This window comes from Mytilus trossulus, chromosome 5 (assembly GCF_036588685.1).
Source record: "Mytilus trossulus isolate FHL-02 chromosome 5, PNRI_Mtr1.1.1.hap1, whole genome shotgun sequence".
In the NCBI taxonomy this organism is placed as follows: Eukaryota; Metazoa; Mollusca; class Bivalvia; order Mytilida; family Mytilidae; genus Mytilus; species Mytilus trossulus.
The window spans coordinates 75,680,742-75,701,596 of NC_086377.1; the positions used below are offsets into that span (position 1 = coordinate 75,680,742).

The 20,855-nt window shown below is 32.8% G+C and overlaps 1 protein-coding gene across 1 annotated transcript in view; it reads right to left on the reverse strand.

Annotated features, from left to right (window-relative positions):
- Positions 1-477: 477 nt before the first annotated feature.
- LOC134718312 (uncharacterized) overlaps positions 478-20,855 on the reverse strand; it is a 76,310-nt gene continuing 55,932 nt past the window's right edge. Inside the window, exons 10-15 of the mRNA XM_063580807.1 lie at positions 19,089-19,542; positions 16,661-17,433; positions 13,927-13,957; positions 11,218-11,486; positions 6,223-6,250; positions 478-4,341 (exon numbers count right to left, since the gene is read on the reverse strand). Of these exons, the coding sequence (XP_063436877.1) occupies positions 3,950-4,341; positions 6,223-6,250; positions 11,218-11,486; positions 13,927-13,957; positions 16,661-17,433; positions 19,089-19,542 (1,947 nt within the window). The 3' untranslated portion in view covers positions 478-3,949. The remainder of the gene's footprint in view (positions 4,342-6,222; positions 6,251-11,217; positions 11,487-13,926; positions 13,958-16,660; positions 17,434-19,088; positions 19,543-20,855) is intronic.

Below are 20,855 nucleotides of genomic sequence, written 5' to 3' on the forward strand. Positions count from 1 at the left end.
TTGGGGGGCAGCAACCCAACAACCAGTTGTCCAATTCATCTGAAAATTTCAGGGCAGATAGATATTTACTACATAAACAAGTAAACTTCTTGTAAGATTTGCTTTAGATGCTTTGGTTTCAGAGTTATAGGCCAAAATGTAATATGGTGTCAAATCTTTCATATATATGGATTTTTTTGTAAAAAAAAAGATGCAATATTTGCAGATATTTCTTCTTGTCTCCCTTTATAAATATGCATATCTTTAATAAACATAATTTAAAAGAAATGTAAGGGAGGTAATCAAAACGTTGTGTTTGGATTACCTCCCTTACACTGTATTAATTTATCTCATGTAATTGTCCATTAACCATTTAAAAGCAGTATAAGGGAGGTAATTCAAATGATAAGTCTAAATTACCTCCCTTACACTGCTTTAAATTATGTTTTTTACTAAAGTTATTGTCCATTTACCAGGACACCCTTGTTTTTTCCCAATCCCTAAACGGTTTGAGCCATAACCCCCAAATCAAATCCTAACCATCCCTTTGTGGTATAGAAACCTGTGGTATAATTTCAGAGAGATCCATACACCGTTCCACAAGATATTGTCTGGAAACTATAAAAATGCTTATTTGTGCCCCTTTTTGGCCCATAATTCCTAAACTGTTAGGACCATAACCCCCAAAATCAATCCCAACCTTCCTTTTGTGGTTATAAACCTTGTGTTTGAATTTTAAAGATTTCTATTTAATCATACTAAAGTGATTGTCCGGAAACCAACTGTCTTTTCGGACGACGATGACCACAACGTGATACCAATATACGACCGTAAAATTTTGTTACGGTCGTATAATAACATGCAAAAGTCATCTGTACAGAGAAAATTAACTAATTTTTTTGAAATGAAAAGTCCCATAGCAGTAAAAAAAAGTAACATGCAAAAGTCATCTGTACAGAGAAGACTAACTAGTATTTTTAGAATGAAAAGTCAGATAGCAGTAAAAAAAGTAACATTCAAAAGTGATCTGTACAGAGAAAACTAACTATTATTTTTGAAATAAAAAGTCCCATAGCAGTAAATAAATAACATGCAAAAATCATTTGTACAGAGAAAACTAACTAGTATTTTTGAAATGAAAAGTCCCATAGCAGTAAACAAATAACATGCAAAAGCCACCTGTACAGAGAAAACTAACTAGTATTTTTGAAATGAAAAGTCCCATAGTAGTAAACAAATAACATGCAAAAGCCATCTGTACAGAGAAAACTAACTAGTATTTTTGAAATGAAAAGTCCCATAGCAGTAAACAAATAACATGCAAAAGTCATCTGTACAGAGAAAACTAACTATTATTTTTGAAATGGAAAGTCCCATAGCAATAATTTGATATAAAACGTAGATCAACTAGCTCAACATGTTAAATACAAAAACAACTGATGAAGATAAAAAGAACAGGATCAAATTGGATTAAAAGGAATTATTCAACAGTAACATATGGTGTAATATGAGAGATAATAGAAATAGTGCATTATTGTAACATTTAATTACATGGGATAGCTCTTCAACTTCGTTCATTGCTCATTGTAGATTTGGTTCCTGTTTGATTCGTGCCTCATGGATGAGACTTATATAGACGATCCGTGTGTCTAACCCCCTAATTATTTAGCCTGATATCTTTGATAAGTTTTCATATGATATGTAACTACTAAATAAGTCCCTTTGTAAAATTTAAATCCACCCTGACGGCTAGCTTAAAAGGAATTTAAAAGTTCAATCAGAATCTTCTGTTATACCTATCAATGTCATAGCACAGAAGAGGAAATTTAGCAATGCACTATAGATGGAATATGCAAAGTGATGACATCAAATTGAATATACTTTTTTGGCTATTTTAGATAAACCAAGTAGTGTTATAAAAGTTTTCGTATGAGTTTCATAAACTAATAATAAAACAGAAATGAAATCAAATGTATTGTATAATTATATATATATTGGACATAAAGTGATATCCTTAGTACATCAATTGATATTTAACTCAAAGCACAAATGCAACCACACACAAATTACAAAGTACTTTAACAGTTAGGACTTTCTTTATCCAGACAATTTTTTCAGACAGTTATCAAACATTGCGATATATATTTGCATGGTAACGAGAAGTCTTTGTGATATTGCTTCTGAAAGTGACAAACAGCACTGTACAAATATATATTAAATTTCAGTTTGGTGTGGACTTGTTCATCAAAACTGTAATATTTTGCATCCTCATAAGCTTTAATAGCTCGATGGAAGGAAATGTTTAGCTTTGTTACAAAATAAAAAGTATAAGTGTTACTGCACAAAACTGTGAAAAGATAAAACATTTCCTTCAAACTTGTAAAAGTGTAATATATATCCATCATACTAAAAAAAATTGTAAGGGTTCCGCGGAACCCAGTGTCTCGCCTACTTTTGCTGTAACTCCCAGGCTCAACAAAAATGAGGAAAACAATCAATAAAAATATTCCTCTTGATACTATCTTTTGATTGTAAGAAGCTTCTGTTCAAGTTTGGTAAAAATTTCAGGATAGTTTATGAATCGAATAAATGTTTTGAAACTTTAACTGCAGACTGTATGTAATGTTAACTGGAAGAAAAACTAAGTCCATTTATAAATAAAATACAGATATACAGGTACCAAATATTAACAAAATTTCCTTTCTAGATACTAGCTTTTGATCATAAACAAGCTTCTGTCCAAGTTTGGTACAAATTTAAAATAGTATAAGAAAGTCATTAATTTTTTTAAAAATTTAAGCACAGAGTGAATGTGTTGTTTCCTGGCAGAAAACCCAAGTCCATTTAAAAGTATAATACGGAAAAAAAAAATATTTTTTTACAAAATTTACTTCTGGATAATATCTTATCATCATAAACAAGCTTCTGTCCAAGTTTGGTACAAACCCAGGATAGTTAAAGAAAGTTATTAAAATTTTATAAACTTTAACCACAGAGTGAATGTGCATGATGTTTCCCCGCAGAAAAAAACTAAGTCCATTTATAAATAAAATACAGAAAAAATGGAATTTTATTTTTACAAAATTTACTTCTGGATACTATCTTCTGATCAGGAACAAGCTTCTGTCCAAGTTTGGTAGAAATCCGGTATAGTTTAAGAAAGATACTCAAATTTTAAAACTTTAACCACAGAGTGAATGTAATGTTTCCCCGCAGAAAAACTAAGTCCATTTATAAATAAAATACAGAAAAAATGGAATTTTATTCTTACAAAATTTACTTCTGGATACTATCTTCTGATCAGGAACAAGCTTCTGTCCAAGTTTGGTAGAAATCCGGTATAGTTTAAGAAAGATATTCAAATTTTAAAACTTTAACCATAGAGTGAATGTAATGTTTCCCCGCAGAAAAACTAAGTCCATTTATAAATAAAATACAGAAAAAATGGAATTTTATTTTTACAAAATTTACTTCTGGATACTATCTTATGATCATAAAAAAACTTTCTGTCCAAGTTTGGTACAAACCCAGGATCCAGGATAGTTTAAGAAAGTTATTAAATTTTCAAAAACTTTAACCACAGAGTGAATATTTGTGGACGCCGCCGCCGCCGACAACGGAATGTAGGATCGCTTAGTCTCACTTTTTCGACTAAAGTCGAAGGCTCGACAAAAACACAACACTACAGTTAAACGTATATTAAACGGATTGTTTATTAAGACAAGATTGCATGAATATACTCTTTAAATCACTAGTTACAATGTAATAGAGTGATCAACATTTTGTTCAGATATATTTCCAAGTTGTATTTGTTAGGAGTTGGTTTTTTGCTCTTGTTTTTAAATAATTTGCTATTAATAACATGAAAACCACACCAGGCACTATAACAAACTGTTCCCCAAGATTAACACACAGCCTAGATGGTATAAAAACTTGGTTACAATAAAAAATACTAACTGAAACATTGATCCTATTTCTTCTTCTGGAAAGGATTCAGGTTTTTCAGGAGTGTTTTAATTTTTCCTCCCTTCTCCTCTTCAACTTCCTCGCGTAGGGTGTATTTCTTCACACCAACTGTTTTAATGATTTCCTCCAAACATTTAGCACCTCTATCAACATTTACCAGAGCTTGGACCAGAACACGTATAGTTGGCCGGACTCTCTGGTCTTCTCTCCATTGAAATAATATATCTTTACATTGTGCCACCAAATCCCGACCATTGTTATACTGTATAATATCTATTGATGTTATAGGTAATCCTAATTCTAAACCCAGTTGGAAGGATACTACACCTATTACTTGTGCCAGTTTATCTAGTATTTCATCTGTTGGAATTAAATCCATGTATTCTTCATTGATAACTGTAATAACAAAAACAATGGTATGTATCATTAAGACACAGTGTCCCGCTGCCACTATCAAATGTCCTTACTCATTGAACCTTGAAATCAGGGTCAAAATCATAACTCTTCATATAATTTTAAAGTTCCCTCCACAATGAATATGCATAATTAGTCTTAAGTTGACATGACAACAACTTTATGACAAACTGCATTAATCAAAACTTTAACCTGAGAACTAATTTCACACTATCACATTTCTATGTTCAGTGAACCGAAAAAATCAGGCCAAATACTATTATTTTGAATAATATGTTTCAGGTTTACATCATAATGAACATGTGTACTAAGTTTCAATTTGATGTGACCAAAACTTCAAAGTTACTACCTTACCATTACTGCACACTCAAGGTGACCATTGCAACGGTTAAAAAATTCTCTGTAAGAGAATCTGTAAGAGACGATCAAGTAACATCTGTGCGCTGAAGAAATCACAGCACTCTAGATCAAAGGATGTATGTTACAGGTTACAAATAAAAGAATGCATGTTACTGGTTATAGATCAAAGGATGCGTGTTATTTTTTACAGATCAAAGAATGCACATTACTGGTTAAAAAAAGAATGCAAGTAACTGGTTGCATAGCATAGAATGCATGTTACTGGTTACTTATCATACTATGCATTTTACTGGTTACAGATCAAAGAATGCATCCTACTTGTTAAAGATCAAAGAATGAAAGATACTGGTTACAGATCAAAGAATGAAAGATACTGGTTACAGATCAAAGGATGCATTTTACTGGTTACAGACAATAGAATGCATTTTACTGGTTACAGATCAAAGAATGCATGTGACTGGATCCAGAACAAATGATGCATTTTACTGTATACCCGATCAAAGAATGCATGTTACTGTCGATAATGTTGATACAGTATTCCAGGGCTTGTATTTCTTATCATGATTTCTTTGATAGAGGGTTGCTGCTCACAAGGAAGCTATTAAACCAAAAGTTCCAAATGGTGAAGTTGAAATCATTCCTTCGTAAGTTTTATGGACCCCATCACAAGTTGGTTGTCCGTTATTGAATATCCGTTTAACAAATGATAACAGATATGTTCCTAATGACGTAATTCCAACCCCTTTTCCCGAATGTGACCTACGGTATTAGTCTTATAACAAGGTTTGTATTAATATGAGCAACATGACGGATGCCACGTGTGAAGCAGGATCTGCTTACCCTTTGGGAGCACCCGAGATCACCCCAAGTTTTCGGTAGGGTTCATTGCTCAGCCATTACCTTTCTATGTTCGTGTACTACTGTTTGTCTGTTGGCCCTTTTTTCAGCCATAGCTTTGTCAGTTTATTTTCGACTTATCTAAGATCTAAGAACGCATTTTAATGTTACTGGTTACAGACCATAGAATGCATGCAAATAGTGCCAGATCAAAGAATGCATCCTACTTGTTACAGATCAAAGAATGCATCCTACTTGTTACAGATCAAAGAATGCATGTTACTTGTTACAGATCAAAGAATGCATCCTACTTGTTACAGATCAAAGAATGCATCCTACTTGTTACAGATCAAAGAATGCATCCTACTTGTTACAGATCAAAGAATGCATCCTACTTGTTACAGATCAAAGAATGCATCCTACTTGTTACAGATCAAAGAATGCATCCTACTTGTTACAGATCAAAGAATGATTGAAACTGGTTGCAGATCAAAGAATGCATGTTACTGGTTAAATTTCACAGAATACTTTATGTATAAAACACATGCCGGTCCACATATTTATCAAAGTTTAAACGTGTGTATAAATAGTATTTTAACAGTATCAAGACTAAATCCTATCTTGGCTTCATTGATAATCATGACCAGATATTTTTTAAATACATACCACAATGACCTTTTCTGATTCTTTTTACCTACAAAATATTTTGTAATTAATACAAGAATAAACAACATGGTTGGTGTGGTTTGGTTTCTGTCTGTGTCTAAATGTTGTCGACGTTTACCCCACCTGACTTGTTAATGATATTTTATGATCGAGACTTTTGCTCATTTACTGAGTTAACATAAGAATAAATGCCACACATATGTCATATTTTGTATTTCATTAATAATTTTGAAGGAAACCAACATGTTCTAAAAGAGACGCGGAATATACCAAATGGACATTCCGAATCATAAGTCCAAATATTTTTTTTTTTGTAACACTGATCTTAAACTTTTGACTTATAGGCGACTTACTGGTTCATATGTTGTTTCTCTGCGCAATTTTCACTCACATAAGCATGAGAAAACAACAGGAACGATTCTTAAAACAATCATCAAATATATTCTATTATTAGTCAACGGTCTTTAACTTTCGTCTTTTGATCAACATGTTTCTATATGTCTTATTCCAAATTTACATTCTTAAGTTACTCTCTAGAAACCAATTATACATAAAACTTATTTTATATATCAGTGACCTTGGACTTAAAACTATTAATTACAAAATAAATAAGCTTTTTTTTTCTTTTTCAATGACTTCTTTCAGTATACCTTTTGTTAAAATTGCAAGTAAACACAAGTGTTCATCTTGAAACTATTTCTTTTTACACAGATTTAAAAATGTAATGAATGAAGGTCCTGTAACGTTTAGAAGAGAGTACAGAAATGATGATGTACATATGCCCCCTCCCCCTTTTTCGGGGAGCAAAAAAAAAAGGATCTTTTTAGCCTAAATCCTATTCACAATACAAATTAAGGCGTTAATCAGTAGACAAAAAATTATGAATTTGTTTGGTTACCTCTCATTCATCTATTTTAAATGAATTCTAGAACACACTCGCGACATTGAGGGTCCGTGGCTGAATTAACGTACCTACGCCTTATTTGTAGACTGGACTTTTAGTATTAAAACATTCTGATTATAAGGTGCACAGTTTTATATGCTTTCGAAATCTTTCTGTTTGAACCTGTTTTAGTTTTCTTTCTTCAACAGAAAACTACATGTATCATAAACCGGTTTCCGATTCGCCATTAACGTTGCATTCTTGCGGCATCCAGGGTGACATTTTATCATATTTTGTATTTATTTTGCACTTATGAGGATGAGACAATTAGGTGAGTTTTATTGTATTGTATTTATTCATGTTTTGTGGAAGGTTAACTTTCTGGAAGTAAGTCCTGTCACGGTGATCAGGCTTGGGGAACTGGATAGGCAAATAGAATTGAGAATGGAAATGGGGAATGTGTTAAAGAGACAACAACCCGACCAAACAGCAGATAACAGAAAAAGGCCACCAATGGGTCTTCAACACAGCGAGAAAATCCCACACCGGGAGGTGGGCTTCAGCTGGCCCCTAAACAGAATATGTACTAATTCAATGAAAACGGACGTTACACTTAACTCCAAAATATATATGAATGAACTTAAATTAAAAAAAAAACATACGATACTAACAAAGGCCAGAGGCTCATGAATTGGGACAGGTGCAAAAACTGTTCAGAGGGGAAGCACAATCCCTCCTGTTAGCATGGTTAGGGGTTTAGTATCATACCATCACAAGATATATGAGAACATAACCCGTATCATGCCAACAACTGCTTTTAGAATAAATGTGTTTATTTCCGATGCAAAGATCCTATGAGTGAATCAATATTAATACCAAAATATGCCATCTTTAATGTCCTGACAACAGTATTATAACTATATTCGTTCTGAATAAGTCTGTTTAAAGGTTTGGTTAGCTTTTGAGGTGAATGCTGACATTGTTGTGCTTTGTAAAGAATATTACCATAAACGATTGGATGTGAAATACCTGAACGTATAAGATGTCTGCATGTTTAATTTTATTTACGAAAGATGTCCTTGTACCAATGGTAAAATTTATTAAATGTCTTGATTAGTTTGTGATATGGAAAACCCTGGTGTAACACTTTTTCAGCAAAACAGAGATTTCTTTAGTTAAAATCAAATGATGATTGTGGCCAAGTTTGGTAAAATCTGGTCGAGTCGTTTCAGATGAGAAGATTTTTCTAAAAGATTACTAAGATTTTCGAAAAATAGTTAAAAATTGACTATTAAGGGTAATAACTCCTAGAGGGGTCAACTGATCATTTTGGTCATCTTGACTTATGTGTACATCTTACTTTGCTGAACATTATTGCTCTTTACAGTTTATGTCTATCTATATTATTATATTCAAGATAATAACCAAAAACAGCAAAATGTCCTTAAAATTACCAATTCAGGGGCAGCAACCTCTGGTTTTTGAAGTAGAAGCCAAAAACTGCATTTTACCCCTATGTTCTATTTTTAGCCATGGCGGCCATCTTGGTTGGTTAAATTTGGCCCAGTAGTTTCAGAGGAGAATATTTTTGTAAAAGTAAACGACGGACGACGCTGGACGCCTAGTGATGAGAAAAGCTCACTTGGCCCTTCGGGCTAGGTGAGCTAAAAAAAGTATACAAAAACATAAAATGACATTTTGTATAGAAACAAAGGATATAGTTTAGCCAAAAATAAACTATTAACACAGAGATATGTCTCGCCTTTTTTGCAATTATGATAGTAAAATGCAAATGTTGAAATTAAAAAAGCAATACTTTAACAAGTATGTTATGCAAATATTTAAGTCAATGAACCACCACTGAAGGTACATTGCTAAACAATCTCTGCAAATGAGATGTACCAATGCTAATACAACTGCAAACCAAATACCATTGACTTATCATAAGTCGCTCCCTTTAGACAAACCTAAACACAAACATTAGCTTGTAAACTATGTAAAAGTTTCAAAATCAATGAACCATGATGAGGGGTTGGGGCTATATAATCTCGATGGAAAAGAGATTTACAAAAATGAATGCCAATCAATTTGCATACCAAATATCATTGACCTAACATTAGCGGTTCTTCTTAAGGTAGCACTACAGTCTAACAGTGTATTTTTAAATATTATTTGTTATCACATAATTTTGAAATAAGTATTATTCTGCACAGTTTGTAAAAATCCAAAAGTCATTATCATATCACAACAGGGAATAAATTGATAATGAAGTTATGTAAATAAAAGCACATGGTAATTAATGTAAATATGTAGGCATTAAGGAGGGGCTAACATGTCAATCATCTGTTGATGCCAGTGTCCAGCTGTTAATCACTGACCACAAGATGAATAGTGTGGTCTTATCTGATTGTATAATGTGTATTGCCAAAACGTAATTTATATTACTTTGAAGTAAGCAGAGAAAAGGGAAAGTTAATAAAAAGGAGAAAATCTAAAGGGAAAAATCTAACCAAAATGAACAAAACTATATATATAAGGATAAGAGTGTGAAAGTATCTTTGAAAGCCTCTGACAAACTTTAAACTTTAAAGGTTCTTACTAACAAATAAGAAGACAATGGCTCTGAATCTGTCTTCTCTTAAGAGTTTTAGGGACTTTAACCAACTTTAAGTTTATGTGAAATTTTTCAGTTCCGTAAAACTAAATCATTGTCAGTAAGGGGATGGTCTTGATCTTTTTTGAAACATGTCTTTTATTGCATAATTTTAATGTTCTAGCTAATTTCATAGTATATTTCTTTTTAAAATACAAATGAAAATCATTCTTTATAGTGATTACAGTGTTTATATACACCTGGTCATTCCTGTTATTCTCTTATCTGGATAGAGGCGGAGCTTTGTCTATATTTAATTACTACATAACAGATGTTGGTCAAATCTGTGACGTCAAACTCCCACCAAATGCCAAGTTAGTGTTGGTCAGTGCACATATAATTCAAAATTTACAGTATTAGAGCATCAAAGACACAAAGTGTGTGGTTATATTGATAAAATAATGGGGTCAGAACACTCTTGGGGTGTTCTCAGTGTAACTTTTGTATTAATGTTGCATTTATAGGTGTTCTAAGGGGGAAATTCAGATTTTCTCTGAACAATTTTTCATGAGAATTGTTAGCAAAAAATGAAAATAGAAACTTCATGGGTACCCCTTTTGGTTTGACTTTGATATATGTGATTAAAGGGAGTATTTATTACAATACCATGTCCCAGTTTTTGGATAATTTGTTTCTAAATGAATTCATAGGTGTCAAAAGATAAAAGGTGAAATGAGGTTTGGCACCCAGCAGTTAAATCAATATATCTTTTTACTGGAGACATATATCAAAAATCTAAGACTCAGTTTTGTTTATAGTGTATGGTTGATTAAAGTGAGGAAAACAAATTTTTACTACCATTTGACCTGAGTGTGCAATTTTTATTCAAATTGAAAGACCACTTTTTTGGCAATTCAGGAGCTACAATTTGAGATTAAGCTTACCAAAAATAAATGTATCTACAGATTAAGAAGAATTAATATTCCAGCTTTAAAACGAGGTAAAGATTTTAAAAATCAATTGAGTAGTTTTGGAGGAATTAATCTTTAAAGACTGTTGGTTGGAGTCAGAAAATTTTGACTGTAGTGCTACCTTAAACTGATCTAAACCACAAACTAATACATGTATAATAAGCAAAAGTTTCAAAGTCAATAGACCTTGACTGAGGGGGCGAAGCCAAATAATCTTCCGGGAAATGAGATATGCCAATGCTAATACAACTGCACACCAAATATCCTTGACCTACCACTAGTGGTTCACCATAAACTAAACCTAATCACAAACTAATACATTGTTGACGCCGCCACCGGAAACAGCATACCTATGTCTCACTTTTTGACTCCGTCAAGGCGAGACAAAAACGAAACCTATTCCTTATAGCATCAATTATCAATAGAATTGACATAGTTTTGTAATGCAAATAGTTTTATTAATATTTTTGCAATTCAAGGACCACTCATTATACCTCTTCCTTAAGTTATACAGTCTTAAATAAGTCCAGTTTATTGAACTAGTTTACCTGACACAGTGTGTGGGTAGTCAAATCCATATCCTGTAAAGCTTTTGCTATGTTACTGAATCTTCCGGAATACTTTTCTCTCCAGGTGACCAGTGCTCTATACTTAACAATGTCGACAAATTCATAATCAGATCTGAGTTTTTCCCATTCGTGCAAAGTAATACCAAGATGTATAGCCAACTCTCGTATTACGGTTTCCTCACATCGTGATGAAAATCGTTGAAGTTCAATATCACTTGGAATCTGATTCAAGGCGTCTTCTTGTAAACCTAAATTTGAATAAATTGTTACATAATGTTAAAACAGTAAACAATAACCCTTATAACATGTATAATAACATTTATAGTATGCATGATACATCATAAGTTATTCTATCTGTGGAACACATGTACAGATAATATGAAAGTTTGACCTGAATACCCATATCATGAAATATCAGTCAATGGTTGTCCTATCTGTGGAGCAAATACACAAAAAGTTTGAACGTTTGACCTGAATCCCCATGAAATATTAGTCAATGGTTGTCCTATCTGTGGAGCAAATATACAGAAAGTGTGAACGTTTGACCTGAATCCTCATGAAATATAAGTCAATGGTTGTCCTATCTGTGGATCATACACAGAAAATATGAACGTTTGACCTGAATCCTCATGAAATATCAGTCACTGGGTGTCCTATCTGTGGAGCAAATACACAGAAAGTGTGAACGTTTGACCTGAATCCTCATGAAATATTAGTCAATGGTTGTCCTATCTGTGGAGCAAATATACAGAAAGTGTGAACGTTTGACCTGAATCCTCATGAAATATTAGTCACTGGGTGTCCTATCTGTGGAGCAAATATACAGAAAGTGTGAACGTTTGACCTGAATCCTCATGAAATATTAGTCAATGGTTGTCCTATCTATGGAGCAAATATACAGCAAGTGTGAACGTTTGACCTGAATCCTTATGAAATATCAGTCAATTATTGTCCTATCTGTGGAGCAAATACACAGAAAGTGTGAACGTTTGACCTGAATACCCATGAAATATTAGTCAATGGTTGTCCTATCTGTGGAGCAAATATACAGAAAGTGTGAACGTTTGACCTGAATACCCATGAAATATTAGTCAATGGTTGTCCTATCTGTGGAGCAAATATACAGAAAGTGTGAACGTTTGACCGGAATACCCATGAATTATCAGTCAATGATTGTCCTATCTGTGGAGCAAATATACAGAAAGTGTGAACGTTTGATCTGAATACCCATGAAATATTAGTCACTGGGTGTCCTATCTGTGGAGCAAATACACAGAAAGTGTGAACGTTTGATCTGAATACCCATGAAATATAAGTCAATGGGTGTCCTATCTGTGGAGCAAATACACATAAAGTGTGAACGTTTGACCTGAATCCCCATGAAATATAAGTCAATTGGTGTCCTATCTATGGAGCAAATACACAGAAGGTATTACTGTTTGACCGGAATACCCATGACAAATTAGTCACTGGTTGTCCTTTCTTTTGTGCAAATATACAGAAAGTATATTTTTTTTCAAAAATATAATAAAAAGTATGGGTCACTGTGGTATTTTTCAAGCTACAAGTCAAGCAAAATTGTCCAAATTTGCAGATGGTGAATAAAAAGAAATCTATGAGATAGAATTTTGAAATAAAATTTGAGCAGATAGGTTTTGAAATATGCTTTAAGAAAATAAAAATAAAAATGTTCTCACCGAACTTGCTTTCTTGCTACAAGTAACATTTCCAAATTTTTCATTCCATTATGAAAAATTTAATCTTTGAGTTATCTCTCTTTAAATGACCAACATTAACAATTTGATTTGAATAACTTACTCAAACATTTGATAGCAGATAGATCAGTCCGAATAATGCAACAACTCACTTATTTTTCTTTATTCTAAGAAACAGTAAAACTAATTACTTGCAAATATGTTTCAAAATTTGCAGATTCACGTAAACAACAAAACCTATTGATTAACACTATATTACATGAAGATGGCAGTTAATCTACCTTAAAGGGGTCTGTAATTCAGTTTGACAGGTTCAGACATACTATTTTTTTACCTTTTCTAACTTTACCAAATAACTACTTTACCTAAACATTTTTTACATGTAATTTCATTCCCCTACTTATTATGTTATGCATAAAATATCAAGAAATGAATTTTGAAGATGTTTGAAAAAATTTCGTAAGGGTTCCGCAAAACCCAGTGTCTCGACTACTTTTGCTGTTGTCTATGTCTTCAGTGTGATAGGGGAATGTTCAGTTAATGAAATGAAACGTTTGGAATGTACAAAAAAAATATGTTTGTAAAAAATGATAACAGTACACAATCAAATCTATAGATTTATAAAAGAGTTGAAACATAAATGTATTCAATGAACAAATGATAAAGAAGATAATTTTCAAATTTTCCTCTAGATACTATCTTTTGATTGTAAGAAGCTTCTGTCCAAGTTTGGTAAAAATCAAGGATGGTTTGTGAATCTAATAAATGCTTTAAAAACTTTAACTGCAGACTGTATGTTAACTGGAAGAAAAACTTAGTCCATTTTTTTAGTAAAATACGGAAACACAGGAAATATTTTTTTTTTAAATTTCCTTCTAGATACTAGCTTTTGATCATAAACAAGCTTCTGTCTAAGTTTGGTACAAATCTCCATATATTTATACATCAGTAAGTACTTATTCTGTTTTTTTACCTTGACAGTTTATTTCACATTCTTCTTTTGCCTGAAAAGTAAATATTGGTGGATACAAAAATTAGTATTTACAAAATGCAATGGATACAACAGTGTGAGGTTGAGACTAAAGCTATTTATAGTTAAGCGATGGTTAAATTGTTAGCATTGCCTGTCTATTTGAATTTACATGTATAAAACTATTGCAAAATTTGTTTCAGGGTGGAAATTAACAATGATTAGTCCTTTTGTTTATAATGTGAGGGTCATTCTTTATGTGCCAAACAATGGCATGTAACATATATACTATATGTAGGGATGTTATTGTCAACTCAGTCAAAAATCACTAATCAAGTACTCCTAAAAAAATCAGCTACTCCTTATCAAAGCTATTTACAATCAAAGCAGTCATATACACAATTAAAATTAATTAAAATTATATGCATACTGTGCTGACTTCTTCTTTTCAAATGTTTTTGATTACTCCTATGCATAACTTTATGGAATATTTGTTGTTCATTGTTTAGCCTTCCAATTGTTTAGATTCTGGTACCTCTGACGAGTCACACAAATACCTAAAGTTTGTTATTAGATATTCACGAAAATACATATTGTGTTAGGACTTATGCACCTAAGTCTTGTTTGTCGTGACCCATTTTTATTCCCTGTGTTTCATTTATACACAACGTTATGGACTCGGGGCAACTAAGAGAACTATACATATTGCATAGACACCTGTCTTATGCTGAAGTCTGTATGGTGCCCTCTCGATATTGTTTGGTTAGTTTTATAATTACTGTATCATTGGTATATTTAACCCCCACATCATATTTTATTCAACAACTAAAGGCTCTCAAGAGCCTGTGTCGCTCACCTGTATCTACTGTTGTTTGGGAAATCATGTAAAATAAGGTTTAAATCATAATAAATAGTATGAGTTACCATAATAATGATTGAGGCCAAGTTTGGTTTAATTTGGACCAGTAGTTAAGTTAAAAGCAGGTTACCCACCAGTAACTAGACTTACAATAGTCAGATAGTTACTGAAGACCCCTTATCATTATTTAAATTAGTTTTCAATTGTGATTATTTGAAATTGTTTTTTTTACAATTTTCCCTTAGACTTCTATCATGTCTATAGTAAATACCTATGTTCTATTTTTAGCAATGGGGGCCATGTTGGTTGGATGGCAAGGTCATTGGATACATTTTTCAATCAAAACACCCTATTGAAATTTGTGGCTAAGTTTAATTATATTTGGCCCAGTAGATTAAGTGGAGAAGATTTGTGTAAAAGATTGCAAAAAATTACGAAAAAAATGTTAAAAATTAACTATAAAGGGCAATAACTTCGTAAGGGGTCAGTTGAAAATTTTGGAAATATTGACTTATTTGTACGTAGTACTTTCTGAACATTATTGCTGTTTACAGTTTATCTCTATCTATAATAATATTTATGATAATAACCAATAAACTGCTTCGCCTAAAGCAGCTGGATATGACCAGAGAGGTCCAACCCTGAATAGTTGGGGCAAAAATGGACACAATTTTCAAGCTTGATACAGGTCTGAATTTGGATTGTAATTAGATATTTGACACATTATAAATTTCTGACATAGAATAAATGTAGTCAAAGAACTTGAAACTGGTTATATGATTTGAATTTATATTCAATTGAAGATTTCTTGCTTTTGTGCTATACACTCTGCTTTCACGCAATACTTAGTAAATTTGTTATTTTTTTTAAATCTTGAGGGAAAAAAATGCCCCCCAATTTTTTTTACCACCCACACCCCCTAAATGCTTAAGTTTCAAATATAAGTCAAAAACTGCATTTTACCCCTATACTCTATTTGTATCATGTCGGCCATGTTAGTTGGCAGACACGGTCATTGGACACACTTTTAAACTAGATATCCTAATGATGATTGTGGCCAAGTTTGATTAAATTTTACTCAGTAGTTTTAGAGGAGAAGATTTTTGTAAAAGTTAATGACGACGGACAACAACGACGACGACGGACGAAGGACGCCAAGTGATAGGAAAAGCTCACTTAGTCCCTCGGGCCAGGTGAGCTAAACACATAATATGGTTCAAAATAAAAACAACAGACATATAGCTTGCATTTGTAGACCTAATGTAAAACAAACATTAAAATTGCTACGTTTTGCAACTTTGAAAAGACTTCTTTAATTAGTTATCAAAGGCACCAGGATTATAATTTAGTACGCCAGACGTACGTTTCGTCTACATAAGATTCATCAGTGACGCTCATATCAAAATATTTATTAAGCCAAACAAATTTAAACTTTTGTTAACAGGAAATTTATAAAAAATGACCACATTATTGATATTCATGTCAACACCGAGGTGTTGACTACTGGGCTGGTGATACCCACCCTTTGACTTGTAATGCTCACAATATTTTTCAATCACAGAGTCAATCAGTGACATACAGAGAAAAGCTCATTCTTTTTTATAATTCCTTATCAGATAAGTAACAAGCAAATTGTCTTGTAAGATCAGTTTCACAGGAATTTATCTTGTGAGACATTAGTTACACAGGAATTTATTGTGTGAGATATTAGTTACACGGAAATTTATCTTGTGAGTTTGTAATATTAATTGTTCTTTTATTTTTTTTTAACATGTTGTTTTCTATTTTTTGAGATTGCATAGGCAAACCATAAGTCAGCACTGTATGAGTTGATTCAAGATCTTATTATATAATATTAAGTTAATAGTTCAAATTTACCTGATCTTGATTCCAAATATTCCACTTGTCTTTGGTATGTACAATATCATGTTTATCACAAATCCATTCATCAGTTGTGAATGCTGCCTCTTCAGTTATATGGCATTCTAACCTGGAGCATGCATATTCAATGTGGAAGGGTAGTTTTTGGCTGCTGGAGGAGACTGTGGACTTATAGAACTCTGAGATTCTCTCTAGTGTTGTATACATGCATTCCTTGATACCAGTGGCAATATCTGGTACGATCAGTCCATTGGAGGTTGCATGGACTATGTAGAGCAATATCTTGTTACCTTCAACACATACTACAATATCATGTGCTTTATCGAATGATAAACCAACGAATCCTGAAAACAGGAGTTGTTTTCCTTCATACGTCTTTACGGTCCACATACTGAGACATGCGCTAATGAGACGATTCGGTAAGGCTGGTGGTATTATTGTCCCTTTGAAAACAAAAGCTAGACTGCTTGCTTTCTCTGGTGTGCATTCATGGGTCATGAATCTTGTGTCATTTCTTTGAGTGAGCATACAGGGAACAAAGAAGTTTTCCACTGGTAACCGACTTCCTGTAGTAATATCATATCTACGCTGCTCTGATAGAATATCAAGGTGGATGAGCATAGCAAATATGAACTCTTTGTAGGTTGATATTTTACTGAAGTGCTTTTGTTCCCAAATAAGATAAAGATCTTTTCTTTGTATTATTCCACTCTCTGACATCCTTTCAAAAGTATTTCTAATGAGACCTTTCTTTGGCCAAAAGGCAATATCTGTAAAGTAAAAACAAATAAATCAATAAAATGAAAAGAGTATTAACAGTATCTTATCATAAAGAAACTAGCCCAAAACACAAAAAGGTCAAAAAATCATTTAAGGGCAATAATTTCTTGACTCCTATAAAGAATTTACTTACGATTTCGGAAAAACTGTGACTTATTTGTAGATCTTGTCTTGCTGATCATTGTTTTTTTTAACTTTCCATCTTTTAATAGTTTTAACTTAAAAGGCAAACATTTAAAAAGAAGACTGGTAGCATTCGCCATTTAAGGGCAATAACTTCGAACTCTATAAGAAGTCGTCTGACAGTTTTGATGTAAACAGACGGTAGCTTATCTCAACCTTTTGACTTTTTTGCCCTGTTAGATTGTCTCTATTCATATTCAAGACAATAAACAAAACTTGCATTCCACCATTATGTTCTATATTTAGCTATGTTGGCCATGTTGGTTGGCTTGCAAGGTCTTTCAACATTTTTTTTAGACTAGATAACCTATTGATGAGTGTGGCTAAGTTTGGTTAAGTTTCAGAGCAGAAGATTTTTTGTTAAAAGCTAACGAATGACGATTGACAATGAAGACAACGAACAACAGAATAGTGAGAAAAGGAATGACGAAAAGGTACTAAATAGATCTACAAATTATCAAACATAACAGATGGCAATGAAGGTAAAAACGAATATCAAAGAATTCATTATCAAGCAATATAAAACACAGTCAAATAATACATTAGTTCACGCAAGCGCATATGTATTTTATCAATGATATTTGAGTTAAGTGTTTTATTTTAATTTTCGAGTTGGTGGTTCATTTTATAACAGTTACTGTATTTCTATTAAAATTAAAAAGTAGTCACAGAAATCCAGTTCAACCTATCCGGACATATTATTCTGAGTCTGAGCCTACCAGTCTTAGCTCATATTCCTCCTATATGAGGCATGCTTAGTAGAGAAATAGCAAATATTAATCTTCAAGTATTTGGTTTAACTGGGTCAGGGTTGGAACCCATGGCCGCACCACTCAAGGCAAACATGTTACCACAAGACAAAAAAGGCGCTCCAATAGTTTGTAGATTTTGCATGTTTTCTACCTTCCTATCATAATAAGTTTCCCAGATAACAGGAAAAACACAAAGTTATTGTTGATCTTATATTGCTGATCATGTTTGCCATATATACAGTTTTAATTATATTATACTTAATTATTTAGTGTTTTCATAGAAAAAAAGCAAAACCATGAAAATCAGTCCAAAATCCTGAATTAATGGCAATAACTCCTTCAAGTAATGGCAATTGCCAGGTGAGCTTGTCTTAATTTTCTTTCTTTTTTTTTCTGTGATTGTGAAGAATTTTTGTTTAATAACAGGCCTTTCAGTCATAAAACTTTCCTTTTTACTCATTCAACATTTGCGATCCAAACATCAAAATCCAGTATTATGATTGGTTGATTTCAGAGTATGAGTACCATAATTGTTCTAGAAAGTTTTATGGCTGTTCGTCTTGATTTTTGATAGTATAGATGGAATTTTTTGGACATATATCTAGCCCCGAACGATACAGTGATTTAGAGATTTTTGACATGTGCTAATAGACATCTGGCTGTATTTGATGACCATGGAGTATAAAAGTGGATATTATATCATAAAATACCTGTAACAAAAGATCGCATAACTTCCACCAGAAGTAGCGGACTTATGATCACATAACCTCTCAACTGTGGGGTGTCAAAATAGATCATCTTCCCCAGTGAGTGCTGGAAATGAAGAAATGTACTGAGCTCTTCATTAGACAAGACAGACACCTTGCTGATGGCATTTAATTCTTCAACTTCCAACAATGACAATACTTGTTTCCCGTTGGCTACAAGGTTAGCAATCTCAAGTTCAAGGGGAACAGATGCATTAGGCATTGACTCTCCCCAACATGGATGTTGAAAGGTAAGATCTGTGATTGCTTTCTTGAGGACATCGATCTCTGGATCTGTTTTGTCTGTTGCATTGACAAATATTTGGTTGTCGATGACAAGATGTTCTCGTCCTTCATGATCTTTAAATAAATCTTCTACTCTATTATATAACTCTGTACGCCGTGTTTCAATATCCTCCTATAACGAAATGTAGACATGATCAATATTTCTAAACAATGGAAATGTAAAATTATACATCATCTAAGACATGATCAATATTTCTAAACAATGGAAATGTAAAATTATGCAAGGGCAGGCAAAATGACAGCAAACCGTTTATTGATTGTAACATAATTAAATCATTCAAGGGTCATAACTCCTGAATACCAAAATTAATAATATTCAACAAAACATATTGATATTTAAATAGGATTGCATTAAGTGTTCTTGGTTATTGCACATAATCGATATAAAGTGCAATCCCCAATGAATCAAAGATTAATACTCACAAACAGTACAGTAAGAATTTTTTAATATTTAATTTGACCTTAATTTTTTTATGAGAAACAAGATATCAAAATTTGAAAAGGATTGGATCAAACTTTTTCTAAAGTTATCGCACAGAAATCTGAAATGTCATGCTGGTCCATTTCCCAACTAATACGAGTTTTCTCGTTTGAATTGTTTTACAATGTCTTATCGGGGCCTTTTATAGCTGACTGTGCGGTATGGGCTTTGCTCATTGTCCAAGGCCAATCACAGCCTTCCCTTTGTTGTATGGTACCTTGCAGTACAATTTCAGAGAGATCTATACACTTGAACACAAGTTATTGTCTGGAAACTAGAAAAATGCTTATTTTTAGGCCCTTTTTTGGCCCCTTATTCCTAAACGCTTTGAGCAATTACCCCCAATCTCAATTCCAGCTTTCCCTTTGTGATATGGAACCTTTTAGTACAATTTCAGAAAGATCCATACACTTACATACAAGTTATTATCATAAAACTAGAATAATACTTGTTTTTTGCCCATTTGTTTGCCCCTAATTCCTAAAATTTTGAGGCAATTACCGCCAAAATCAATCCCAGCATTCTCTTTGTGATATGGAACATTTCGGTACAATGTCAGAGAGATCCATACACTAACACACAAGTTATGGATGGAATTTACAAATATGCTTATTTTTGGCCCCTTTTTGGCCCCTAATTCCTAAACTGTTGGTAGCACAACCCCCAAAATCAATCCCAACCTTCCTTTTATAGTATTGAACCTTATGGTAAAATTTCATAGAGATGGATTCACTAAAACTAAAGTTAGAGTGCGAAAACCAATGTGTCTTCGGATTTAGCCTAAGTTTGGCTGAAATTGATACAGCAGTTTCAAAGGAGAAGAATTTTTAAAGTAAGTCATTATGATGAACAAATTGTAAAAAAAAGTCTTTAAAGGGCAATAACTCCTTAAGGGGTCAATTGACAATTTTGGTCAAATTGACTTATTTGTAGATCTTACTTAT